This window comes from Strix aluco, chromosome 2 (assembly GCF_031877795.1).
Source record: "Strix aluco isolate bStrAlu1 chromosome 2, bStrAlu1.hap1, whole genome shotgun sequence".
Classification (NCBI taxonomy): domain Eukaryota; kingdom Metazoa; phylum Chordata; class Aves; order Strigiformes; family Strigidae; genus Strix; species Strix aluco.
In genome coordinates this window covers 35,148,426-35,176,089 of record NC_133932.1, presented here as the reverse complement: position 1 = coordinate 35,176,089, position 27,664 = coordinate 35,148,426, and the positions used below count along the sequence as shown (strand labels likewise).

General features: G+C 46.0%; 1 protein-coding gene across 2 annotated transcripts; it reads right to left on the bottom strand.

The window, feature by feature from the left end:
- Nucleotides 1-27,664, bottom strand: KCNE2 (potassium voltage-gated channel subfamily E regulatory subunit 2). Of its 2 annotated transcripts, none has more exons than XM_074816850.1 (2): nucleotides 27,563-27,664; nucleotides 1-476 (listed from the first exon to the last, which is right to left on the bottom strand). In XM_074816850.1, exon 2 carries the CDS (start codon nucleotides 456-458, stop codon nucleotides 81-83), a length of 378 nt encoding a protein of 125 aa, XP_074672951.1. In that variant the 5' UTR covers nucleotides 459-476; nucleotides 27,563-27,664; the 3' UTR covers nucleotides 1-80. The 2 variants fall into 2 exon arrangements, with proteins under 2 accessions (XP_074672951.1, XP_074672952.1); XM_074816851.1 differs by lacking the exon at nucleotides 27,563-27,664 and adding an exon at nucleotides 2,221-2,292.

Below are 27,664 nucleotides of genomic sequence, written 5' to 3'. Positions count from 1 at the left end.
CAGTTTCCCAGCTGTCTGTAATTCCAGTGAGTTCCCTGCACATGGCTGTATAACTCATCATTGCTGATGTTTCCAAAAAGTCAAGGTGATCCAGGGCTTGCTTTCTCCCTTGCACCCAAGTTTTCATGGATCACACACTTGAGGTCTTCTCGATTCAGAAGCTGGCTTTTGTACTTCTCACCCCAGTCCTCAACGATGTACTGATGATAGGGATCATGGGAGTGCTCTCGCCTCTTTGATTTCACAGTACTCACCAAGATCGCCACAATAATGAAGGAGAACATCCCAATCATCACCATCAAATAAAGGATAACATAGTCAAAGTTTTCAGCAGCAACCTTGGCTTGCAGTTTATCTGCCGCTTCTGTCATGTTTTTCCTCCAACCGTTCATGTAAGTGAGAAAGGTTTCCTTGAAAATATCTTCCACCGCCCAAGTGAAGTTTCGCATTTCAGCCATCCTTGCAAGGTACAGCAACTAAAGACAACATGATACTTATTTTAATCAAATATCTATATGAAGACAAAAGTTATGTTGGTTTCTCTTGTCTGCATTATGACGATTAATTAATAACACCTGCCACTTGGAAGTGCAGTACCAATTTTAGATCAGCTGAGAATCCCCATCTCTGAGTTCATGTTCAGAGACCCAAGGAGGTCTTACTCCTCACTCAGGTCACTTCTGGTCTGTGGGAAGCCAAATACATCTTGGTGAAGACCAGTGAGTGTGGGCCCCCGTGACCCATGTTACAGGGGTCAAGGCACACTGCCTTCCCTGCTGAGGCAAAAGACTGAGTGAAGCAGTATTTTGCCCAGGAGAAGACAAGGTACACATGTAGGGGCCTCTCCAGGCAGCTGCCCAGGATCTCTCAGGGAGGGATATGACCTGCCCCCTTTTCTGTTTGGTCTCAGACTTTACATCTGGTGTGAAGGCTGGTGTACCCATGCAAGAGCAAATGGGTCCATGGGAGCATAACAGCCAGACAGCTTACTCCTAAATGGTAGCCCAATAGACAGAGGAGGGACAAGGAGGCAGAGCCCCCATACCTGGATTGGTTGTTAGAGCCAGCCTCCCAAAAGGGCGTGGGTGCTGAGGAGTGCTGCAAAGCCACGTCTGTCCTGCCCTTCTCCCAGCTTTCCCAAAGCTTGCCACAGTCAGACCCAGCTGCTGCTCAGAAAACCATGAATCAGGTCTCCATCCCACAGGAGACATCCCCCTCTAGCACGCTCCTGCCGCAGAGCTCACGTGGGGGCAAGGCTGGCCTGGTTTCATATGGACATGGTGTGGGTACCCCTGCTCCAGGGCCTGTTGGGAGCTGTTATTTTCAATGGTCTTTCTCTAAGGCTGGATTTCAGTGTTGTTAGTGTTGCTAGCAGAGGGGAAAAGGGTGGGAGAGGGACCCTGCTGAGGCTCCCAGGCTGTTAATGCTTGAGCAGAGCGATAGGGAGGTGTGGGAGAGATAATGGAAAGATACCTGCTCAGCAACTGATTACTTGTCAGTCCAAATAGTCCCCTGATCCAGTCACTTTGTGCTGATCCATCTGGTCCTGCTTGAACTTAGCTAGGTCAGGGACAGAAACTATCACATACTGACTCCAGTGAAGGAGCTCTCAAGAAGCTCCGAGAAAAGCCACTGTCCTTTTCTGCCTTTTCTACATAAAGAGGAGGGTGTGACTGGATTGCAGCCTGCTAGCCTGCAAAAAGCAAAGGGTGTGGAACAGCATTTCAGTCTGATGCTCCTGTATAACATGTCTTTCAATGCTTCAGGCCAATCAAGCCCTACAACATGAGGCAAAGCTTCCAAAAGTCACTTGATCTCAGTGCAGTCTTCAAGCAATGATGAGCTTATTGCAGCCTGTGGTAAGAGGCGGTGAATTTTCATCACTAATAAGAAACTGAAGTGTCTTTTGAACTGGAGTTCAGCAATCTACATTCCTCTCGTTGTTGGACTAGCCTTGCAGTATCAGTGTGCACAGAGCAGGCACACACAGAAGGACGCAGGCACACATGCGTGTAGGTCTCTGCAATTACACACTCACGCACACTCAAACATAGGGGATAAAGGTAATCTAATGAAAGTAAGCGAGCTATAAGCAAATCCAAATACAAAATGCCTTGAAACTTTTTTGTGTGTAAAATCTCTCTGCTTTCTCTTTTGATTCAGAACAGAAATTACTATGCTTTTTCAATAGGAAATAAAGAATTACCAGCAGAAACTTACCTTTCTTGTGCCCTTCTCTAACGAAATTCACAATAGCACTCAGGATTTTAAAACTTCACTGGATAATACGATGATACTCTCAAAAGGAGCAGAGATATCTTAAACTTGAAGTAGCCTCCAGCCTGCACAAGGCTATAAGCAATTGTCTGTTAAATAAGTGCCTTGTACTGCACGCTTTATGTTTATATTAAATTAAATGGTAAATCTAATCTCACCTGGAAAGTCAAATATTGGCTGATAGCTTACATCAGTCATCCTGTCAGATGCTGAGTATTACTCTTTATGGTTATTACTGCAATTTCACGTATTGTAAAAGAGCACTGCCATGCTTTCCTAGGGGTAAACATTGATGAAGCTTGATCTTTGTTGACCCAGACAGAAGAAGAGTAAAGATGAGGTCTGCAAAATAATGATAATAATAATAATAATAATAATAATACCAACAACAATAATTCCCTTGGCTGAAATGGGCATGTAGAGGCTGAGCACTGAGCAGGCAGTGCAAAAGGCCTGCCAGCCTGTCAGGCTGCTTAGTGCCCACGGTTTGCCTTTCCTTTTCTTTTACCAGGATCATGCTGGTTAGTGACCAGCCCCTTGGTGAAGCCCTTGCTGCGAGAAGCAGGTCCTCGTACACAGCCAGGATCAGCTTCTCTGGGCTCTGCTCTCTGTATGCCTCACTCATGATCTGGAGCAGAAAAAGACAAAAAATTACTAAAAAAAAAGCAGCGCTAATTAATGTTGATTTTATTTCTAGCAAATAGCAATTGCTGACACCTAACTGAAAGGCTCTTAGTCACACCTTAGAAAATAAGTGTGCTCAGTGAAATGAGACAACTTCGTTTTCAGTCAGCAGCAGCTCCTGGCTATGATGGGGACATCCAAGGCAGGGGGATTAGGGTGGGATTGTGGTGCAAAGTGATCCACAAGCACATGGGCTGGGACAGACTTTCTGTAAAAAATATTTTCATTTTGCAGGTTGTCCTGCTTAAGCAATTTGCAGAGAAAGCAATTTCTCAGGTAGCTCTGCTTTGAGGAAGATAAAGCAAACATGGACTACCCCTGAATCAAGAGCACACATGAGAAAAAGGGAGATACACTCTTGGTACGGAAAAGTGTTAATCCCTGAGGAAGCGCTGCTAGTGCTGTGCTGCTGACATTGTCATGGTTACAGCTATCATTTCTTCTGGATGATTTTCTGTGCATGAACACCTCCCAGCACGGGGGCGAGCTGCTGGCAGCATTTCCTCTCTGATCCCCCACTTCTCTCTGGCAGTTTCCCACGTGCCCTCAGCTCGGCCCCTTGAAGTCAAGGTAGCTGGCAAGCTGCTTCTGTTTGCTTTTACGAAACCCATAAGCTAGTGGCACCGTGGCAAGTCCAGCCCCCTGCATTGCACAGCTGGAGACACGCCCTCGTTGGTCCTGGCTGGACCAACACGCTGTTAGAGGAGCTCCCAAATGCCGGGCTGTGAGCCTGCCTCTGGAGTTAAGAGATGAGTCATAGCCATGGAGGTCCCCAAGCAGAGTACCTGCCCTGGACTCCTGATAACCTGGTGAAAGGATTTATCCCTCCTTCAACCAACCTCTTCTACCCTCTGTTCCTGGCCAGTCCTGTTTGGCCAATACTTGCAGGAGTACACTCACACACGTGCACAGGCATACCTACATATATAAAAGATGCATATGTTGTCAAGCAGACATGAAATTTAACTGCCAACTCTGTTCTCAACGAAACCAGAGCGTCCTTGAATAATCCTGTTCTGCTGTGTGTCCCCCTGAAGGTCACATTTGCTCAGGGTTTGCTTAGTCTCTATAGCAATGAGGTGATCAAGGACAGAGAGCATAGAACTGTTTAAAAAGAAGGAGGGACAGCCAAATGTCTTGGGCAGGAAAGGTGGCTGCCTTAATATTAGTCTCCCAGATGGAGACCAGTATTAAGCAAAATGCTCCTGATCTCAATGGAGAGAGGTCGGAATGGCTGGTTGAGCCTCCTGTCTCTACCCCAAGAATGGCTAGGTCATGGCAGTCAGAGTCCTTGGTGACTGGAAAAAGGGAAATGTCATGCTCATCCTTGAGAAGGGCAATGAAGGCCCAGGGAGCTGAAGGATGATCAACCACACCTCAAACCATATGACGATTAAGGGACAAATTCTTCTGGAAGCCAGTACCAGGCATGTGAAGAACAAAAGGTGAATGAAAAGAACCAGCATAGATTTACCAAGGGCAAATTGTGCCTGATCAAGCTGATTGCTTTCTATTGCAAGATGATGGGAGGCCTATTTCAGTGCATGAAGGCAAAGTGGTAGTGGTGGTTTACCTTTGCTCTAGCAAGGTTTCAGCATGGTCTCATAATATCCTTGTAGCCAGACTGGGGAGATACGAACCAGATGTGTGGACTCCAGAACTAGCTGGACCACTGTCATGGGCAAGATAGAGTAAATGACAACCCAGAGCAGATCTGGATGTTGGGCTTTATGTAAGAAACAAGGAGATTAGTGCTTTTACACACATCTGCCAGCTCCATTGAAGCAACTGACCGTTCCCTGATGAGGCAGTGGTGTGGCAACATGTTCTTGCCTCCCAGGTGTTGTGGAGCAGGTGCGTCCATCCCATGACAGGGTACTGTCATCAGCAGGAGGTACACCACATGTAAACGTGCATAGTATTTATCAATTAGTATAAACAACAGTACAATTGGATGTATTTTCACATGTAGCAGCCCTGTGGTCTTGAAGGCACCATTCGAGGAAAACATTTTCTTTTTAGATGTACAATAGGCTCATAACTGAATGATATTCGGTTGTTCATAAGCTTCACAATTGATAACCCTTCTGTGACTGTGTAGTAATGTATTCATTGACTATTTTATAAATCCTTTGTTAGTCTTACTGGTGAGACAGTGAAGAAAGTAGCAGGCATACTGAAGATCGTGTGATTAGACCCAGATCTCATAGGAGTGTTTATGTGAGTTCATTAGCAATTCATCTCTCCCAACATTTTGCAATATCTATTGTAAACACATAAAGGGATACTCATAAATAAACACAAACATGCGTACACCTAACATACATAGATCAGTATCTATAGGATTGGAATGGGGTGCTCAATTTTCTGTTTCCTGTAGAAGCTAAGATTAACAGAAGATTGTTATTAATAGTGGTCTTTGTTCCCCAGACATGCTCCTTCACAGGAGCTTCCAGTATCCTCGGTCACTTTTTTCCTGTCCTCAGTCAGTTGTTTCCCCACATTCTCTATGATAAACAGACAAACTTCACACTTTATTTTAAATCAGCAGCTGATATATTTATACACAGCTTTTGCCATCTTCTTTTTCCTTCCTTTTCTTTAAAGTAAGGATATTAACCATACATAATTCACAAATTATAGGGTTCATTACTTAGGATCATGAGTTTTATAGGGTTAATTCTTAGAAACAAAAGAATATAACTGTTAAGTGTGATTATTGGAGAGGTAGAGTATCCTCTCATATGTACCTATGTAATTATCTTTCGGTATTCCTTCTGTTCTGGTTAAATCATAATATTGTACTATTCACTGTGCCTTTCAGACCTCAAACCTTTGTATACACAGACTTAACCCACAATCCTCTCAGCCTTTAACTACTGATATGCTATACTGCTAACTACTGATACTTAGAGTGCTGATAACATTTAATGAGTTTCCCCACTGCTTTAAACTTTTTACCTTCTTGATAGCCCTCCTAGATTCCTTCTGGTATTTACACATTTGCTTAAAAGAACATTAGTGAAACCCACAGTTCTGTCCCTGGATCTGGCTGCTGCATTTCAAGTTGGTTTCTGTCAGTCGATCACCCTGTAAAACAAAAAGACCTACCAAGGCCACTAGGTTTTTATAGTTTGGCTTTAACTGTGACTGCTGAAACCTTTCCTCTTAAGATTACATCTATTAAGTTTGAACTGTTTCTTTCTGTTGATTTTTCTTTATAATCCAATTTTTACTACATCTTGGGGCACTTGTCAACTCCCTCTGGTTTCTCACTACAGTGTTGGTAATTAAAGATGCTACCTCTTTATTTTTTGTTTTGCACCTGTGCTTCTAGGTCTTTTAACTGTTTATTGCATTTTTGTGCATGGTCTCTGCAGTGGGTCAGCATGTATAAGCTACCACCTCTCCAGGAGCTTTGACTTCCACCTCTCAAACATTTAACTCTTCTGCCTCTGTTTGCCATTTCTCTAAGAAAATCATTATGGGCTCATTTTTTTCTGCATTCACCCCATACATGATGGATGTTACTTTCTCTCCCAGGGTAGGGGAATTAGGATTTGTACATCATTTCCTCCCAAGGGTATGGTTTTTAGCACAACTGGAAGTTTTGATGTCTTGCCCTGTACAGGTTGGGTTTTCTTCTGAAGTGAGTAAATCCTTTTACAATTGTTTATTTCTTATGTAACTGTTCTTCCATCTTTCAGGGAGCAGTGTTCAGAGGTTTCATCCTTAGCCTATTTTCTGGGGCCTTTGTCTGCTCCATGGTAAATACATTTGCTGGTTCAACGGTTGGGGTATTCTGGTTTTTTGAGAGACCCTGAGACCTAATTGTGTGTTATGCAGTTTGATCACCTATTATAACACATTGGGTATGTTTGCAAAATATTACCCCCATCCTTTCACATAGGATCTGGCATGGGTGCCAGCCAGGAGAAACAGCTGATCTGCAGGAAGATTGTCTACTATTTAGAGGGACCTTGACAGGCTGTCCCCAAAATGTTCATAGCTGGTAAAAACGTCTCTCTGTGTTAGAACAACTCCATGCCTGAAGATTGCTCCCTCATCACATCAGAGACCCCCATCAGGATGCACTGTCCTTAATACCCTGTATAAAAACAATGAAAAGAGTGCAGACAGTGGAGAGGGACACCTGGAAATGTCCTTTGTGGCTAAATAAAAATATGTTTGACAAAGCAACATTTTCCAGTCATCAAAGAAGTGAGAGGAAAAACATTCAGAAGGAAAGTGAATTTTAACCATATTTTGTTATGCAGGACAAGTGTAAGCAAGGTTGTGAAGGAAACTCCTTTGTGTCTATGTGAAAAGAGTGTATCTCATCAGGATGCATTTGACAGTGAGGGACTCCAGCCTAAGTAGTTTCTCAACCCTGAATGCTTGAAAAAAACAACCAGGCAGAACAAGTTGGGTCCCAAACTCTGTCTGTGTCTGCTGCCAGGACCACACTGCAACTGAGATACCAGCACCTGCCACCCTGCCAAGAAATGCACTGCTCCCCTCAGCGCAAGCTGCAGGGATAGAGAAATCATGGCCAGGCAGAGACTGCAGTCATTCAGCTTTGTTGCTATGGTTTTATGTGTTGCTCTTGCAAAAGCTGTAGACAATAAATAAGGGTGTTGCCTGCACATAGCATTTAAATGAAAAAGCAAACACTAATATTTCACCATGTCCGATGCTTAGCTTCTAGTGACTTGAGGAAATTCACTCCTCGGCCTCTTTGAGCCTCCTTGATTCTGAAAGCAAGACAGAAAATAAACACCTTTCCAAACAATGACCGCAGGGATGGCTTTTGCTGGGGACAGATAGCTCTGAGGGACATGTTGTCCAACACACAGCGGGTAAAGGGCATCCCCGTATCAGCCCTGGAGAACACGAGCTGCCGAGTGACCTCCATTCCCAGCACGGGTAGTGGGGATGGTGCCTGCATGCACCACTGATAAACTGCGCAGCAGCTGGCGGCACTGTGCCCCTCCTGTCTGCTAACCCCTGGGTAAGACTAACAAGGGCTACCTGTTGTGGCCACAGGCCCATTAGCACCTCCACATGTGCCTGTGCACAGGCTGATTGCCTCTCAGGTGAAACCCTATCTTCACTGCCGCCCAGGCAGCCAAAGGGCTCCTGAAAGGTAGATGGGGCTGTCAGCTCCCAGCCTGACCTCTTCACACCGCCACAGCCTGAGGACAGCATCCTTCTGGCTGGGAAGATAAGATGTGACACGTCAAATGCATGTATGTGTGTCCCTCAGAAGAGAAAAGAAACCTGAAGTGGCCACACAGATTCCCTCCTAAATATGGGGTGGATTTTCACCATACTTCCAGCTGTAATTAAAATATTGTTGCCTGCAGCTAAACTGCAGTGCACCACCTGCGATTATCTGAAGGCAAGGTCCTGCTCAAGGCCAATGTCATGAAAGGCAAAGTTAATGGTAATCATGGACAGCAGCAATTCTGTTCCTAACACATTAAGCTGCATCTGTCCTTTGGATGGGAAGCTTCAGGTCAGTTGCTTGCTGGGTTGTAGGTAGGAGCCGCAAAGCTCTGCAGGCACACACACGCACTTCCTGCATGCACAAGCACACTTGGTACCACCCAGCATCGCTGCCCTCTGCTCCTCACCCACACTCCCTAGGCCCTCATGGAGGAATACCGGCAGTAGCTCAGCCAGAGCAATTAAAGTGTTGGAGAGATGGTAGTAGAGAGTTGGATGGGAAATATAAACATCAGCCCAGAGCAGTGCACACAGGAAGGTACTGGCTGTGCCCACCTGCCCTCTGCTTCCATGGAATATCTCTGAAGACCACAGGTCATTTGCCATCAGTGGTTTGAACTAGCACCAGTGGTGGTATGGAGGTACCACTGTCTCTTATGCCCCCACCTAGCTGGGGATCTGGACACTCTGATCTGACATTTATACACTTGACAGCTACACTCCTGGTCCTGGAAATAAAATTGCATTGTGATCCATCAGCCTCAAATGTGTATTTTTTTGTCCTGGCATTTGCTCTGATAAACACTATCTGTGTAGCTAAGACTGACTAAAGAAGTGTGTGCTGTGCACTTCAATTAACAGAGTAAGACCTTCTGAGACATTAAGGGTAGTGACTGCTGTTCTCACATAGAAATGCTTGCCCTGGGCCAACACCCAGCCCAGCTTAAGACTTAGATAGCATCTATAACTGCACTTCAATTTGACTTCCAGTGATGTCCACAGCTGAACATGATGCAGATGAATGTTTCTTCTTTCTCTGTGTGTTGACTCTTTAGGTGCCTGGGCTGCGGAAAGGAAACAGCTCTCTACACGTTCTCTCTACATCCCCACAAGGCATCCAGAGACAGACAAGACAGACCATAGGTGGTGCGAGGGGACCAAAGGTATGTGCTTTGGCCTCACACTGACCTGAAGTTTTATTTGGGATTGCACTGGGTAGCAGTTCACAGACACTGCAGCACAGATGTGCCATGGTAGCAGGCACCGTGCCACACCTGTTCTCTAGCGAAAAGCCATTTCTCACAATCACACTAATTGGACCCTGTGGTCTCCTTGAGAGTGAGCTGCAAGTATCGAGGAGTTTCTGGGGAATGGAGACTGGGAGAGGCACCCTTCCTGAAACCACATTTTATTGCAAAGTCCTGTCCTCATAAAGCAGAGGGAAGGGAGAGTAGTAGTTACAGCAACAGGCCATGGGTTTGGCAGGAGATTGTCGCACTGGCAGAGGTCACTGATTGCAACAGCTCCTCTGGGCAGGGGCGCCTCACAGCTTCTGATGGGGCTGAATGCCCACAGTAACACCAGTGGCTTCAAGTCTTGTTCCTTCTCCTTTCATATCCTAACCACAGAGGGTGGCCTGTAAGCTGGATCCAAATCCTGAGTCTCCGAGTCTTTACAAAAGCTCCTTGTTCCCTTCTTCACACAGTGCACTGCTAAGCTGTGGACCTTCTTGCCACAGGACACTGTAGATGCTAGTAGATGGCAAGCATTCAAAAGTGATTAGATATTGACTCAGAGGAGAAAAATGTATCAAGAGTGTTTGAGTAAAAAGACATCACGCCCTGTCACAGCAGACTGCTGAGGATTATTCTGGGGAAGCACAACTATGTGCTTGCCCCACTTTTATGTTCTTTCTTAGGCTTCCAGGTTTGTCCATTCCCTTGATTTCTTCGCTTAACAAAACCTCCCCACCCTGTCTGGTAAAGGGGAGGGAGAGGCAGGAAAGAGGATGGTGGGAAAAGAAAAAAAGCATGTAGAAATCAACCTGTCCAGTGGACAACAGAGAAAACAAAGGGAAGGATGTAAAGGTCACCAGGATGCTCCCATCAAGCCCCCCTCCAGGTACAAGGGTGCCATGACTTGATGGAGCTTCAGATGGGACAAGGCAAATAAAAAGGGGAGGGCAGGGGAGCAGCCAGAGCCTTTCTGGGAGGCTCTGCAGGGGTCAGAAGAGAGATCACAACCTGCCACATCAGGGTGCTTGTGTACTAGGGTGTCCCTCTTGCCACAGAAGGCTAGACGGACTTGTGGCTGACCCAGGATAGACATCTTTACATGGTTGTAGCCCACTGATGCTCCAGAGTGGGCTTCAGCCCCAAGTTTGATGGCAGCAATGTAGAGTCACAGCTGAGAGGCGGATCAGGGCAGAGGTGCAGGGGTGCTTAGGCCAGCTTTGGTACCAGCTCTCCCATGGGCTGCCCCTCTGGCACAGCCCAGACTCTAAGAGAGCTAGTTCTGCACTGCTGGCCTAAGTGAAGTCCACAGAAGACAGTGGGGAATTTGAATGGAATGGAGCGAGGAAGGCCTGAACTGGACCTGGAGTTACTGCCAATACCCACTTTCGCAGGGCTTGATGTTGTTAACTCACACATCTGCAGACTTATGGACTTGTTGCTGAAAAATGGCACGTATGAGTGAATCATCTGTTTTCATAACTCCTCAGCAAAACAAGGGGTCTGATTCACACAGGCAGGAGGGTTCAACCATTTCTCCAGGAGGGCTGCTGCCACTCCTTAGCAAGGATGCATTTCAAGACACATTTTAAAGCAGTGCTGTTTAGAAGAGAGAGGACTGAAGTCAGGGATTAAATTCTAGCACCCCTGGTCTCTGAAAAATTACAAGACACTTCTGGGCCTTTCAAGTTCTGTTGGAAGCATTTCCTTGTATTACTGAGCACTGCAGATCCTGACAGCGCATCTGTTACTTGTCCAGTGAATAGATCTACACACAGACAACTTCACCTGCTCCAAAATGACAAGCCGTGCTTTAAACCAGCTTGCAGCCATGTGTAAAAGATTCTGCCTTACCTCACGCTTGATCTTTCCCCTACCAGGCACATTTATCCAGTGATCAAGACCTGCCTCCTGCATGGCCGTGAGATGCTTCTGCTCAGGACAAGCCCCCTTTTAAGGTCTGGCAGGTAGCTAGGTACCACTGCCCCATTTCTTGGAGGCCATGAGAGGAAGCACTGTCAGACCAGGATGACTTCCCAGCAGGTACCCTCAGGAGTGCATGACTGGCAGAAGCTGGGAATTAAAGTGCTTGACAAATAGCATGCCTGTCTCCCCTGATCCAGAGGCTGGTGCAAACCAGTCCCTTTTGCACAGGAGCTGAATGAAAGTGCCTGAAACCAGCACAGTCTCAGGTTAAACAACTTTGTGTTTAAAACTCCACCTTTGTCCATATGCCTACATGCAAATGCATGCCTACCTACAAACATACATGTTTATATATTTTAATCCCTTCTCTTTGTAAAGGTTATATGAGTGCTTTACTAAGGAGTCAGGGAGGAGAAATGGACTGAAGACACCAAGATACAGCCTGAGGCTTGCAGAAGCTGAGCTTAAGCTGGAAAGTCTGATAAGAGAGCAAGTCAGGGTGCAAATCTGTGATATTTAATGCAGGAGCAGAACAGAGCTCAACTCACTGCTTCATCCATGCCTGTGCAGATGCAGCCTTCCATGTGAGCTCAGCTTTCACCACACTTCTTCCAGGAGTGTACTGAGGCCTCTTCCCACCCAGGCCTGGTGGGCAGATGCTGCCGGTCTGCTGGAGCTGCCGCTGACCCTGGCTCTCACACTGGAGGAAGGCTGCCAGCCAGCAGTGTGCTACCTGGTAGGGCCCCCTGTTCAACACCTTGGTGTTAGTGAGCAAGCACATTGCTCGAGCATAGCAGCTGCCCCTCAGCCACACAAGCCCTTGTGGCTCTGCCTCCTGTGTTGGGAAAGAAGAGAACTGAGAGCTGCTCTTCTTGTCTTGTGGCACTTGAGCAGCTTTGTTCCTGGTGTGGTCCAGGCACCAGCAACCCCTGTAGCGTGCCTGTGCCATGTTACACTGTGCAGGTGGAAAGAGGAGAGCACCCAGCACAGGTCATGCCAGTATTAGCTGATATGAGCACATGGTCACTGTGGCTGGCTGCAACCTGCTGATGAGTTCAGTGTTTTGCAGAAATGTCAAGTTAGGCCTAGACCCACTATATATTTTGGGTTTAATGCACTCCATCATTGTATATTAAAAAAATGTGCTGTTTATTTTTCCCAACCTGTAGACCTGGATACAGCCTAGTATAGATATTCATTGCTCATACTTGAGACTTTAATGGAGTCCTGTGATTGTGAAACCAGTTGATACTGCTTACATGGTGATAGTGAAAAGGGAAGCAAAGGCCGGGTCAGGACATTTTATTGAAATAGAAAACCAGAGCAAGCACCCTACACAACCTCATGCAATGGCATCTTCTGAGCCTAGCTCTACTGTCAGAGAAAGTTACATTACACTGGTATTAATTTTGGCAGGAAAATCTATGCTTTACACACAACAATCCATAGAGGTCATTGAGGCCAAAACATATCCTGAGGCCCCACATAACCCTGAGAGCTCTAAAAAGACAACTGATCATTTCAAGCCCACTGACAAGGAAGGAAAACAAGTGTGTCAGCACATGAGTTGGGAAATAATTGCTTATTTAACCTGCTATATGTTGCGTGAGCACAGGCACATTCCTCGTTTCCTCAGCCTTCCTTGACCTTGGGCCCATTTGCTTATATGGCTGCAATCCAGTTGCACAAACTGGCCTTGAAATCTGCCCGCGTTCAGCTCCTGCTTCAAGCAGAAAACCCTAGCCTCTGGAGCAGCAGACAGAGGCCACCCACGTGTGCACACCTTCTCCACGCCGATGTCTTTCCCGCACCTTCCCTGGTACCCGGCCTCAGCACCATGCTGCAGCTGCTGCCTCAGGGTGCGGGGCTGGTAGCGTGCAGGGAGACCCGGCACCCCCTGGCACCAGCTCCAAGCGGGACTGGCTCCCCCCCATCCCCCAGCTGGCACCAGCTCCCCCAGGAAGGCGCTGGGAGCAGACGTGACCTCCTCGTGCTGATCCGCTGGGCCATGCATCTTCACCATCCCCCACCTCAGAATGGCTCCCAGGCCCGAAAGAATGTGTGATTTTAGATATACCATGCACTATATAACTCTGAATATTCCCATCGTCAAGAAGTGTAGTGACTCTGTGGATACAGCAGTGGCTTCCTCCCAGATTTCTGAAATCAGCTGTAACCTTCCCATTGACATTAATCTCAATTTAGGAAGGTAGCTATGGTGCAATTAAGTACAGCCTTGTTGGAAGTGGCTCTTATGTACATGCCTAACTTTAAGCAAATGCTTAAGTGCTGTTCTGAATAAAGATGATTTCCTGAACGAGGGCCTCCACTGAGGGATGGAGTGGATCCAGAAGAAGGTTATTCTGGGTAAACTGCCTGAGGGATTTCAACAGATAATTTTGTGCATCTATATAGCACTCTATCTGGAGAACAGGAAAGTAATCTTTTAATTGGATTCCATCCGATTAATTACCCTCCTGGATCTGCTAACATCCAGTGCTCTGGAAACAGTATTTTGGCATCTCCATCGGAGGCTCTAGTAAAAGCTACAGTAAAGAGCCGTGGACTCTTTACTGGACGTTGATTCACCTTAGATTTGAAAAATACTGTGAATGTGGTGGCCAGGACCATATGCTACAAGCACTGTGGCATGGCGTGTTCATTTATCCCAGCAAAGTCATGGAAGTGTGTTTTGGTCCTGCTTTCTTTTAGTTCCAGGACTATATAATGTGTGGTTCTTCAAAGTGCCTTCTTTGAGAAGGATGAGTTTGGCATTGCTGCTGCTGCCTTTCACTGGGCATTTCTGAGATGGAAGAAAGAGGATAAATTACCATTTTCATGAAAATTCAGTCACTTTTAAAATAAATCCGATTTTTTCATAGTGCCCAAGAACATCTGCAGACCTGCACGATTGGAGTACACACACCTTTTTGTGTGTATATGTGATTGTTGCAGTTCAAGTAAAAAAGTGTTCACAAAAGTTCCATCTCATGTTGGAACCTTACCCTGTATGTGCATTAACCCAGATCATTCAGAGGTCTCATGGTCTCAGTGGGGTGACCACAGTCCCCATGCTGGTATCTCCTGGGAGGGGATGAAGCTGCCCAGAGCATCATGGAAGGCACCAGAGCACAGCAGTCACTGTGCAGGCTGCTGAGGGCAGGTTTGGGCTCAATACCATGAGCTCTAGTACAAGGGGTAGCCCCACACTCCAGTCTAACATCTTGAATCAAACTCCTGTTTTGTGCTCTTCTGCAGGGATTGCCATACCTCCTCATGCACCTGCAATGCAGAGATTTACCTTTACCATCACTCCTTCTCCATCACCAGAGCTACTGCGAGCCCAGTGCTAAGTGTAACCCTCCAGCCCAGAAGCAGCACTGTACCTGAGCTTGGACCCTGGTACATTCAACAGCACAACAGGCCCACACAGTGATGTGTGAACTAAGGGACTAGATGTATCAGCCACCGAGGTATCTATATGATGGAGGAGAGGAGTCATAAGACACTTGGGTGCAGTGTGACTGTGCATTATCTAACTCAGTGGTGGTGATCCTCAATCTTCATTTTAAAGTACTCACTGCTATTGTAATGGCAGAAAAAACAATACAAGGTTCCTAATGCAAATTAGTTGTAATAGACACAACCAGATTTCAGCTAAAAGTTAGCAGTTTGGTCCCACAAACATTAAAGAGAATAGTCTGGAGTCAAGTGGGTGTTTATTTGTCTGTTTGTCTCCTCCTCATCTGCTCCAGATGCTTCTAGAGCTGATGAACTTCAGCTTGTCCTTGGGGAGCTGGGAATCCGTAGACGACAAGGGACAGGCTGCTTGCCTGGTTTTGTGCATATGTGTCTCCACCAAAGTTATCCTGAAAGATATCCCAAGTAAAAAACCATCACTCAACTCTCTTTTTCCTACCACTGAAGCTGTTCAGCCTGGTATTACACCTGCTAAACAAGGACCTTCTATGGGATATTTTTTAAAAGGGAAATTGTCCATTTGCTCAAAGGGCGTTTAAAGAAAAGCAGCACTGGAAATAAGGGAAGAGCAGACAGAAAGGCATAGATAGGACTATCTGAAATATGAAATCCATACAATGTAATGGACAATGTTTTGCCTTGTAAAGTATCTTTTACAGTAGTGATGCAAGAAGCTGTTTCTTTCAATGGTCATGAAAGAAAACAATTCTCAGGCAGAAGCACCATCTGCTGGTGGACACCAATTCTATTACTCCCCTTAGAAAGACTACAGTGAAACGAGCTTAAACAACCACTTCAGAGACTGTTAGAGGTGCTAAGAGGCATCTTTGAGACCTTAATCCAAATCCTAAATGTGATATTTACCCATATTTCACACCAAATCCCTCATGGCACTGTGTTACTCCAGCCCCTATCTGAGAAGTTTCACAAGCAGATATTTGCTTTGATAGAAGCAAAAGGTTTCTTATGTTTAGAAAAGGATCAGGCTTTCAGCCTGCTCTAACTAAAGTCAATATGAAAACTTTCACTGCCTCCCGAGTACCATGGTGTTTCTTCATGGCAGCAGGAGATGCTTCTTAGCATTGGGCTACAAAAGCTGTGTGTCTCCCCTTTGTCTCTGGAGGTCTTGGTTTTCAGCAAATGGAGATTTCTCTCTGCCCAGAAACATGGATTAAGGGCAATGTATCCTATAAGCTTTCAAGAAAAGGTTAAGATACAGGACTGAACGGGTGACTACATTTCACCCAGTGGATACAGTGAATGCTTAAAAATTTCCCTGCATTTCAATCTGAAGGGAAGGTGAAAAATGCTGTGCTATATGTTATCCAGGAAATGGTTAATGAGCTTACAAAGGCACTATGTTGAGTAAGTTTCCTATGTTCCTTCATTAAAAATTTACTCCAGTGACATAATTCAGGAGCCTTGCTTGACAAGCTGATACAGAGCTGACCTTTTTGACCCTCAACTCAGGCAGAGTTCAAAATATGAATCCAGGCTTGGATTCAAAAGCTGCAGACCATTCATACATCTGTATACCTGTATAAGAAGCTGAATTTCAACAGTGCATATTCCTCCATGTTATTACATTCACGTTTGATGTGAGATCTCAGTGCTGCGTCATGACCTCACCTCTGATCCTAGCCTGCAGTGAAAAATGGAGAGGTTCCTTATAGCAAACTGATCCTCCTCTGAAAGGACACCAAATATTCAAAATCCAAATGTAATAATGTGGATGGGTTGCCTGAAGAAAAAGAGGCTTGAATTGGAGGGGTCCCCATCTCTGGGATTTGATTTTGCCAGCCCACACTCAGAATTATCATATTGTGCATAATTAAAATAAAAACAGTTTCCATAGCTCAGGGGTCACCTAGAGTAATTACATTTTCTCAGACAGGAAGTCCCAAACCTTTCCTCAAAGACAGACTTTCTCTTAAAACTGATCTGTAAAACTTTTTTTTTTCTGTTTTCTCTATTCAGTTTTACTCTTGATAAGTATTCCCCTCATTGCTGAGAATTACCATAAAGCTCATACACCAATGAAGTGCTCAAGAATGGGCTGAAGAGTGATGTGTCAGTTGTGTACCCACTTATCAGGACCAAACCTGTTGGGAGAAGATTGCTCACATTTTTTACTTCAAAGGCTCCATATCAGTCTGCGTTTGGCACACAGCACAAAGCTGTTTGTTTGACCTACAACTCTGGCTAAACATCATGATAAATGAAAGGGAACCTGATTAGATATAAAAATATCTGGGTCACTTTTGCCAGTGAAGCAAAAGCAGATTTAATCTCTTCCAGAGACATATTTTTCCATAAATCAGGACAATGGGACATCCCTTGCTTTTTCTCTTGGAGCACATGGGACACCACAGAGGGTGCAGGTCCCATCAACTACAACTGGCATCTAAACCAACTGGCTCTAAATACTATTTCCTATTTGAAGGGTCAGCTGAGGTCTTATTAAAGAAGCTAAATGTTTATCTTCCCTTCAGATTTCAGTGCAGTAACAAAAGTCTGGGTCAGTACCCTATGGTGACCGAAAATGGGTTCCTCCTAGTTTTTTTATATATGCAGCTGAAAACTATGAAACAAATAGGCAGGCCATGAAGAAATGGCCATGAAGAAATGGCTAAACAGGAAGAAGTGATGGTCTAACCAGTAAGTTACAGGCATTATGCTTGTTTGTCTTGTGCTGATAGATACACTTCTGTCTGGAAGTCTCAAAGGTGCTTTAACCACAACACCAGCTTGGTCTTACAGTGACCGCTCTTTTTGCTTGCATTTTTTGACAACCTCAATGTATTTTAAAGCTCAGATGTTTTTAGAAGATATTTGCTGAAAATACAGATACAGTTTTGCTCATGTAACTCTAAACAATCTGGAAGCTTCCAGACGCACTGCATGTGGTGTGAGATTTTCTTTAACAAGTTGGAACTTTGAAGGGAGCCTTATCTCACCAGGCGGGAACAGTATGAGCCATACCTTGCAGCATCCTGCAGCTGATACAAGTCTAACGAAGGGTAAGAACATTGTTTCTGAAGGACGCAGACACATACCACCCAGAGATTGAGCCTGTCTGTTGGCACAGAGCCGCCTCTAGGTATGCAGTCCCAGGAGGTGTGTGTTTGCAGGACTGCATGCAGTGCTCTATCCTAGTGTCTGTGGGCCTTTTTCTGGTAACAGGACCACCAGGGACTTGAGCAGTTCAAATGAAAACATTGATTTGCTACTCTCTGTCAGGAAAGCAGCTGAAAGCGTAGACCTTCAAGGATACTGAGGTGTGTGATACCTATTAAAATCAGTGGGAGCTAGGAAACAAAATAGCTTTGAAAAGCTGAGTGGTTTATCTGGTCACTGAATGACTGTGATGGGACAAGAGGCTGAACTTAGGTCTCAACTGTGGCTGTCTCTGCTGACCCACTGACTCCTGATACCTTTGATGTAGAGACTGATTTATGAACCCCATCCTCCACAGAATATGGATCAAAATTCTCATTCTTATCCAAAGCCCTACCTTATACCTGGCATCCATGCTACCAGCATGATGAAAGTCTGTTTGAAAGTCCCCACAAATCTGACAGTCTCCTAGAATTGCACTTGCTCTTTTAAACAAGGATCCCTATTATTAATTCATAGATGAGCGGTATTTTTAATTGGTTATTAATATCACATTATAGGTGGCTGAAGCTCACATAATGAGTAAGGACCAAAGGCTCATCTGAACAGTCCTGGACTTTGTGGAACTGGAGATCAAATGCTGTGTCAGGAATCATTAATAATGGATTGAAACCAACTATCCCATTTAACAGGAGGAATTCAGGAGCTCAGAGCCATCTTTGCAATAGAATCTGATCCTAATTCATATCATTGTGTATCTGAGTTCTTCCTAGGTTAACCAGAACCCCAGAATAATGTTCCTGGTAAATTTTATGGCATCTTCAGCTTTAATCAGGGAAACACATAAAATGCATGTGCAGGACCAGGATCAAGATTCACAGCCTGCACAGCATCACAATGAGAACTAGGCAGAAAACAGTAATCCCCTTATGAAATCTAGTTGCCTTCCACCCCAGACTAAAACTCAAACATGTCATTGTCCTCTTGGAAAGGGAATGGAGTCTCAGGCCAGTGGGTGGGGAGGGATAAGGAAGCCCAGGGGCAGTCTGCACGGTGCCTGGGCTGCTGAGGAGTTGTGAGATGGGTCTGTCAAAAACTCATCCAAATCTAAAACTTTTGACAAGCCAGTGGACTTGTTTTGTTGCTGTTTCTTCAGCCAGTTGTCATGGTGATGGATTCAGTCCACAGAGAGGGTGCTAATGAAATACTGCTGTTGTATTCTGGAGAGCACTGAACGCTCCAGCACAGCACTCTCCCTCTGCCCCTACCGCTGTCTGCTGCGAGAGGTTTGACAGGAGCTCCTGGGTGTGCATATGAACAAGTTCAGAGACAGACTAATCCAGAGGTTAGCCCATCGACATCAAAACCATGTCCCTCCTCAGGACTTGCTCTAATTCAGAATGCAAGATAGCAGCACCTGCAGCAGAGGAGCATACATCTGGGCTTGGCCCAGTTGAGTTAATGAATAATTATTTGCTGACACAGTAACACATGAGCATCCCTCCAGCTAGATGATAAACCGTAGGGAACAACCGAAGTTGTTGAACTTCAGGTTTCATGTATGTATTATCTAGGTATGAGTTATCTATTGAAGATGGGGCCTGAATCTGGAAGAGTCCAATGGACTGAAGAAGTTGACCTGGAAGGAAGGGCAGCTGCAGCTGTACAAGCCTGATGGGAATGCTGCAGTGCATGGAGGGGAGCAGCTTGGCTGGGAATAACTCTCCCAGTTAGGTTAATGCTCACAGAGAGATGCTTACACACGCGGGGTTACTCTGGAGGCAAACGCTGAGCCTAGGCTGGTATCATTTACGGAGCCAGGCAGAATGAGGCATGATTTACGCTGGCTGAAACGCACTTAGCCTTTCCTCTGAATCTGGCTGAGCAGATCAAGGGCAGAGTTACCAGGATTCAAAGTGCAGAAAACTGAATCACCATTTTTTTCCTCTTCACTAGCTGATCAGCGTTGGATTTTGGCCACCCAAAAGGCTGATGCCGAGGGCCAGATAACCCTACGAGTTGGCACTTAGGTTTACTCGCCCACGGTGACAGACAGATTGGTCTTCGCTCTTGCTCTCTGCCTACACTCAGCTAAGGAGGAAGCATGCCAGAGGCTCAGCTCATCCGCACCGGGTGGCGTTTTCGGGAGCTACCACACTGTGTCCCCACAGAGCTGTACTTCCATCCCTCCACCTACCAGCAGAAACGTGTCCAAATGGTAGCTCATCTGCATGCCCATAAATATACCCCCCTCCAGCGCTGCTCTAACCCCTACTTACATGGTTAGAGCTGGCAGGAAAATGATTCTGACCTTCAATTGCGACCAGTCCACTTAGTTCAGGCCTGGTGAGGCGAGTACAGAGAGTCGTAAAAAAATAAACAAACCAACAACCAACAAAAAAAACCCCCAGCAACATGTAAAGGTCAAAATTCAAGGTCTGCTGCTCATTACTAAGAAATAAGACCAGAAACCTTCCTCGTTTGCTTAATATATTTCATGCTGAGACCTGAAACGTCACAAAAACAAAGGTAAGCACCACTAGCCCCATTTCACAGAAGGACAAGCGAGCCGATTGCCAAGCCCACACAGAGGTGCGTAGCAGACCTGAACCAAATTAGGCTCCTGTCCATCTAGGCTCACCCTGCTGGACCACACTCCCAAACACATGCAATAAGGTGACAATGTGGGGGTTTTTTTTCCTTCTGCCCTTAAGCGTTATGTCTCCCTGGCTGAGAGACAGAAGTGAAACAGCTCCCAGCTTGCCCCAAACTGTGGCTGTTGATCCCTGTTTGGCTGGCCCTTCAGGGTGGCAGTGAGCAGCCTCCCTGACCCCCTGGGTGCACACACCTGAGGCCACCCAGCACATACAGAAGTCAGCATTTCAGAAGCACCCAGCCCTTTAGGACACCTCCATATGTGTCTGACTGGTCACGCACATGGCAACAGCACTTCTGGAACACCAGAGTTTGCCAGCATATATCCAGAAGGGCAGAGCGATGTGGGCCATGACGCCTTACCCCCTCCTCCCCCTTGTTCCTTCAAATACATCAAGTCTCTTCAAAAGCTGGGAACTGCAGGTAGGACATGGGGTCCTCTCACCTACATTTCCACAGCCAGTTCTGCCAACCACCTGCCACCCAAGGGTGGGGCTCTGGGAACACATAAGTCCTCACTAAGGTACACATAGTCCTCACTAAAAGGGGAGGAGAGGTTGAGGGGAATGGGGGAAAAATACATACAGGGCTATGATTTCACAGAGTGGAGCTGCAGCGGCCATGGGATACACAGAGATCCCTGGCCAGACTGGCGGATGAGGGAAATGCAAATCTGAGGGCAGTGCCAGGCAAAGGGGAAAAAGCTAAAGGATGCCTTCAAGACCAAGAGCAGGACCAACCACTTGAGATGAGGAAAGATACTTCCGCCTGGAGTATGAAGACTTTCAGGAAGCCCACAGACAGGAAAGCCCTTGGATAAGAGAACAGTAACTCCTCACCCGCTAGCAGGTTGCAGCAGATTCGAAGGAAAATCACAGCTCTCATCAGAGAGGATGGCAGTGACATGTCAGCACACCCGTGTGACAGTGGGCTTCATCTTGCTATGGATGCACCACCAGCCTGCCAGTGATAGTCCCTCTTTGGCTAGGATCATCATTTCCTGGCAGCAAGCTGTCTGCCCCTAGGGGCAGACCACCAGCCCTAGCTCAGCTAGGCACCCATGCCATGTCTCCACCTACCAAGCCCTTAGCCTGGAGTTGCTGCCATGAATAGCTGACAGAGGGATCTGAGGTCTGACTTAGAGCTTGTCTAAGAAAAATGGTCAGGCCAGCATGTGGCTCATGATAATGCTCCCAGCCTTTCTCTCAGTATCGTGACCCATGTCTTCTGGGTACAGTGAATATGATTGCACATTGCCCCAGTGATCAGTGAGGAGCTTTTTCTCTGTGTGGTGCCTCATGTGGGCTACCTTGGCCCCTTCCCTTCTGGTTAAGCAAGACCTGCAGGGTTTGTGCAGGGTGGGGGTATCTGTATGACAAGCCTGTCGCTGCCATCGGTCCTCTCTGCACCTTCTCCCTCCCCGTACCAAGCCTGGACTACTATACTTGCAGATGGAGTTTCTCACTGCTATGAGCTAGTCCCCACCATAAGGGGAGCTGTAGTGGGGAGAGGGCTGACCAGCCTGCATGTCTTCCCTGGGGTTGTGCTCTCTCCGCAGAGCCAGTGGTTCCAGACATGCGATATAATGTGAGCTGGCTTTCAGGAATGACTTCTAGCCAGAAGCTTCTCTGTGTGAGGCCAGTGAAGATTGCTGGCCCCTGACCACAGGAAAAGGCTTTACACTTGTCAACCAGAAAGTATTTTTACAACACATGCCTTCCTCTGGACTCGTTGACCTGTAGCAGGGTCCTTACCTCTGTCCCTTGGTGTCTCGCCCCATGGACAAAGCATCCCTACCACGTCCTATCCCTGTCTCTAGTTGAGCAGGACCAGCTGCTCACCCCTGGGGCAGGCTGGTGAGGAAGGTGCCCCAGGTCTTGCGCTCAGCTGATCTCCCACGCAGCTGTCAGGCACCTGAAGACACATTTGTCAGGAGCTCAGGATGTGACTGAACTCCCCGTGGTCCCCCTGCAGAGGGTCACACAGCACCGATCAAGATGAAAGTGGAGATAATCACATTGTGGAGACTGGTATCTCGTGTCAACAGTTGGGAGAGTAAACATTTGGCATGGGTGGCAGGTGGAGGACTTCCAGGAAGCACAGGCACAACACGCACAGTCAGTGCTTCTGATCGGGGTGTGCAAGGGCCACCTGCGGTGATCAGAGAGGCCCGGGTATAATCAAACCTTCATGATAGCCATATTTGGGGGACAATGTAGGGCAACATGCATCCTGCCTATGAACTCAAAAAGGGGGACATGCTTTGCCATGTCTTGGACAGCGGGAACAGAAGAGTGATCCATCCAGTGTACAGCCGTGCTGACCCCCACAGTGACACTGGCCACGCTGCAGTGACCTGCTGTGCCACACGATGTGGCAGCATCACTCTCCTTACCGAGCTACATGGCAAAATCAGACAGCAGACCTGCTCTGCAATGTGGTCATGGGATCACAGGACAATTCAGGTTGGAGGGTTACCTCAGGAGGTCATCTAGTCTAGCTTTGCACCCAAGCATGGTCAGCTAAAAGGGTATGCATGGGGTAGATAAGTCGAGACTGAGGATAGTATTAAGGTGGGCTTGATTGAAATGCTGCAGGGATTTGTGGGAGAAATGCCACAGACTATGGATTGTCATACAGGAAGACAGATAGGGTGCTCTAGTCCTTCACTGGAGCACCTCAAAGAGCAATGCAGATACAGCCAGGGATACCTACGTTTGTTCATTCACTGCTTCTGCTCTGGAATTACTGCTGGAATGACTTACCCTTACTGAAAGCATGTGGCTTCATGGCTGCAGGACCACTCCCCTCCCCAGTCTCACCAAGCACATGCCCGCTGTCAAGCCTCCTACCAGAGTTCCTAGCTACAACTTCTTAGCACTTCCTCTGCTGCTGGAAGCCACTAATTTCTGACTAATTGCTTATGACTGTTCATTAATGCAGGCAACCTGAAAGTGTCTTGAAGCAGTAGAAGCATGATATTTAATTTTAAAGTTTCAAACATTCTCCATGCATGTCTGCCTCCCCAAAATCATGAAAAAAACTGCACCTTTATCTCACCTACAACTTGTAATCGCTCTTGATCCTGACAAGTCTAGCTTCCTCAGCCTCCTGTGTGGTGTCTGCTCGGGAGATCTCTGTGACTGCAGTCTGCACTTTCAACAATGATGATGATCTTTCTGGCTTTTTTGAATTGCGCATTGTGTGGACGTAGCCTCTTTACTGCTTGTAGCTCAGGCGTTGTTATTTCCTGATATGTCAGCTAAGAAGTTGCTCTTGTGGAACTATTATATTTCTTTACATCTTTTTTTTTTTTTTCTTAATGGCTTGGCTGTTAAACTAAGACAACTTATTGATGCAGGTAATAATCCAATAACCAGATGTAGTCACACAATAATTATAGCTAGACTTCATGGAGGATTCATAAGCTACTACAGGCTAGCTCAAAGCCCTTTACACAGATCAGGTAAATGTTTTAAGCAGGAAAAATAAAAGTAATGACAGAAGAAAGATACCAGCTCTTTTAATACCACACAGTTCTCCTTGTTTAACTGGACAAACTCCTTTACACACAAACTTATATACATTCCGAGAGACTGAGTTAACACGATTAGAAATTTAACTTTGGCAATTCCAGACCCTTGGGGACAGAGCTGTTAATACAGCTCTTAATTTTGAGCTTACGTGGGAAAAAAGGGACAGGAATTAGTTGCTGGCAGTTGCGGGGACTGGTTAGTTGTGCTCTCATCCTGCAGGCTGTTGAACACAAATAGCCTCCTATAGGCACCAGGAGACATAGAGATGAGTTCAAAAAGCAGGGTCCATAACATATGACTGGGCTCTCCACTGATTGTGCCTGTCAAATTTCAACCCTCAGCAGATTTGCTGTCGCCCTTCTTAGAAATGTGGTTAGACATTTTTCTTCCCAAGCTGGAAAAAATGTAGGGTTTTTTTTCCACTCTCCCATAACGTAAAAGTGACTAGACGTCTTTGCTAAAACTTCCACTCACACAGGCAAACTTAACCTCCAGGCAAACACCAACCATGGAAAACTCCATCTCCAAAGGTGAGTGTTTTGGAAAGTTAGAAGAGTGTGAAAAATAGGGGCCGTAATGGAAACTATTCCTGCAATAGTAGGCAAATGATTATATTACCATATTGGATTCCTTCTCCACAGTGTTTTGTGTTTCAAGCCAACCCTGTAACGCACAGTGCACCGAAGACAAACAAAGCCAATAATGAACTGACCAAAATTCAATGTTATTCCAAGAAACATAGTTGAGGTGAAGGAAGTTATGTGGAATGGAAGTTGAGGTTAAGTGAACACAAAGACAAAGGAATTTGTGCAGTTTGGGGTATGTGTAGTAAATATCTTTGCCTTTGCATCTGGTACAAATTGGAGATTGCCATGCAGAAAGTGCATACCCTGGGCCAAAACAGTGGTTGGTCTTAAAAATATTTCAATTGTCTTCGAAAACTAAATATTGTTTCTCTAGGATTTGTGTTTGTGTAGCTTCAAGATATTCCATAGAGAACTCTGTAGAGTGCCAATGTTAAGATAAAATTACCCTACTATCTGAGGCAGAGCTGAAAAGTTTAAGAGAATGCTCCTGTACCTCTGAGCCAAGATCCCTGATGAGGCTTATGGAGATGGTACTTCCAGAGAAAGGTGTTGGTTGAGGAGAAGTAAGTGTTCCCCATTCCACCTTTCTAACAGACTCTCTTCCTTCTTGTTAGCCATCTGCTTGATGGCTTTTTGTTTAAACCATGCTCTCTGCAATTTGATAGTTTGCCCTTCCCTATACAATCCTTCACTGAAGGGAAGAGAAAGGATGGAGAAGAACTCCAGAGATCATAAGCAATGGCCAAAATGCGCAAATCCCTTTTAGGTGCACAGCTGAACTGAGTAACTTTTTCTTCCCTTGGGCTGAGCACTCCTGACTCTGCTGTTAGTTGTCCTTTCCAATTTTGCAATATTTTTCACTTCACAGCATGAGCTGCCTTATGATCAGTAGCTGAATAAATAATTGGAGCCAACAATTCGGGGCTCGTACTTGAAACAGCAACATGAGGAGATGGATCCTGTTAGCTTTAGTAAATACAGTATGGACACCTGCATTAAACTGGTCACCCTAGGCAAGAACGAAACAAGTGTTTTTAGGGTGTGACTCATCTGGCCTAAAGTAGATGATTGATTTAGGATAAGATGAAGTGTGCTCTGCAAGTGCTTATTTGTCTTTATTGACTATGAAGGGTATGCAGGGTGACTAGTCTTGCTGGAAATGCCTACATTGTCAATATCTGCACGTGACCAGATGGATCCTAGTGCTGCTTTCTGCTATAAGTCAGGACACTCACTGCATCTAACAGACAATGTCCTGATTGTCAATGTTACCAACCAGCATGTTACCATTACTGACTTCTGTTCCTTGTTTGAATACTGGAAAAACTTTGAAGCAAAGGAAGGCTGTGACAGTTGGGTAACATCTGCTGGTTTCTAAATGAAACTGTGGGGCATTTCAAAGTCATCATTTCTTGATGATTTCTTCAGCAAGACAAGTATCAACATAACCTGTTAAAACGACCGCACTGACTGCTGTAGGAACCTGGGCTCTGGGCTCTGAGCGAGACAGGAAAATCTGAGCCCCGGAAGGAAAAAGAGAACATGTACGGCACAAAAGCATAAAAAAGAGAGACAGGAGGAGGAAAGAAGAAATGTATGGGAGCAAATAAATCAAGAGATGCAGGAATGAGACAGAAAACCGCAGAGAAATATGAAAGGACTGTCTCTGCCTGAGCCTTTCCTAGTCCCAGACATCTGGTATTTCCAGAAGGACTAACCTCACAGCCTCTATGAGCAAAATGGCAGTGTGCTTCTACAATGTAGCAGGGTCATTAGAGATCAGAGGGTTCCCCCTTTACTACTGGTCCTCACTGTCTTTATTAGGCACATGGCACATCAATGTTTTCTGAGATACAGATGATCATCTCTCCTTTTCACCCTATTCCTTACTTCTATTTTATCTGGGTTTGCAATTTTTGTCTGCATTTCATGGGTCCCAAAAGCCACCAGATTTGAAACCATCCTTACAACAGGTCCCTCTGTTCTATACAATGCTTACTTAACTCCCCAAACCCTCCCTGACAAAAGGGGAGGCTATGCTTCCTTTCTCATCATGGCAGGCAGTTTCCTTGCACCCTCACAGGTCCAGGCATGAGGCTTACAGGTGCTGTACATCCACCAGGTCTTGTTTCTCTCTGTCCCCAAGAAGTAAGGAGCCCCCCATTGCTAAGGAATTGGGTCAGGGAGGAAGTGTCTCCCTCCAGTCTGTGAATCCTAGATAGTAAAGGATGAAAATGCTTCTTTGTCTCGTTAATTTCACAGCTGTTTATTTCTAGGTCATTGCAGACCCTTACATGTCCTGGTCCCTTCATCAGCTGCTCCTTTGTTCTGCCTTTGGTTTCCACATCTCTCCATGGTGAGAGATCTGCTAACACAGACCTCATCTGTTCACTCTCAAGACTTCAGCCCAGGCTGCAGCCCCTTGAGGTGGGTGCGCATTGGTGCAGGTGTTCAAAATGTGTGTCACCACCCCAAGGATGGGGATAATGACGTTTGGGGAAATCAGGAGAGGTTTGGGAGTCTGTGGGAAGATCTCTTTCTCTCTCTGTCATCTCACTAACTCCCCTGCCCTCTTTTCCTGGTACATCTGATTTTCTTGAGTGACCTGCACAGGAGGGACTCCACTGTGCAACAATGGCACAAGTCACTGCTGGCCTGGGTCCCATTGTAGCAGAAGGATGGGACAACTGCCCATTTCCACTCCTTCCTCCTTCAGTTCCCTGGAAACATGGGACCCTGTCCCCAGGCTGCTCCCCTTTTGACACATTTACCCTGTGTGTGCACACCCTGACATTTTCTGGGCTAATCATACTTCTCTGCACGGATTGCTCTCACTTACCAGAGCCTAGTTCAGAATGATCTTCTCCCATCCGCAGTCACTGTATATTCTTTCAGGGTTGCCGCTGCTCCCTTTGTACAGGGTGCTTGCCTTTTCAGTGGT

Excerpts from the sequence above, each read along its gene's own strand:
- KCNE2 (XM_074816850.1), bottom strand. The coding sequence starts at position 458 with ATGGCTGAAATGCGAAACTTCACTTGGGCGGTGGAAGATATTTTCAAG.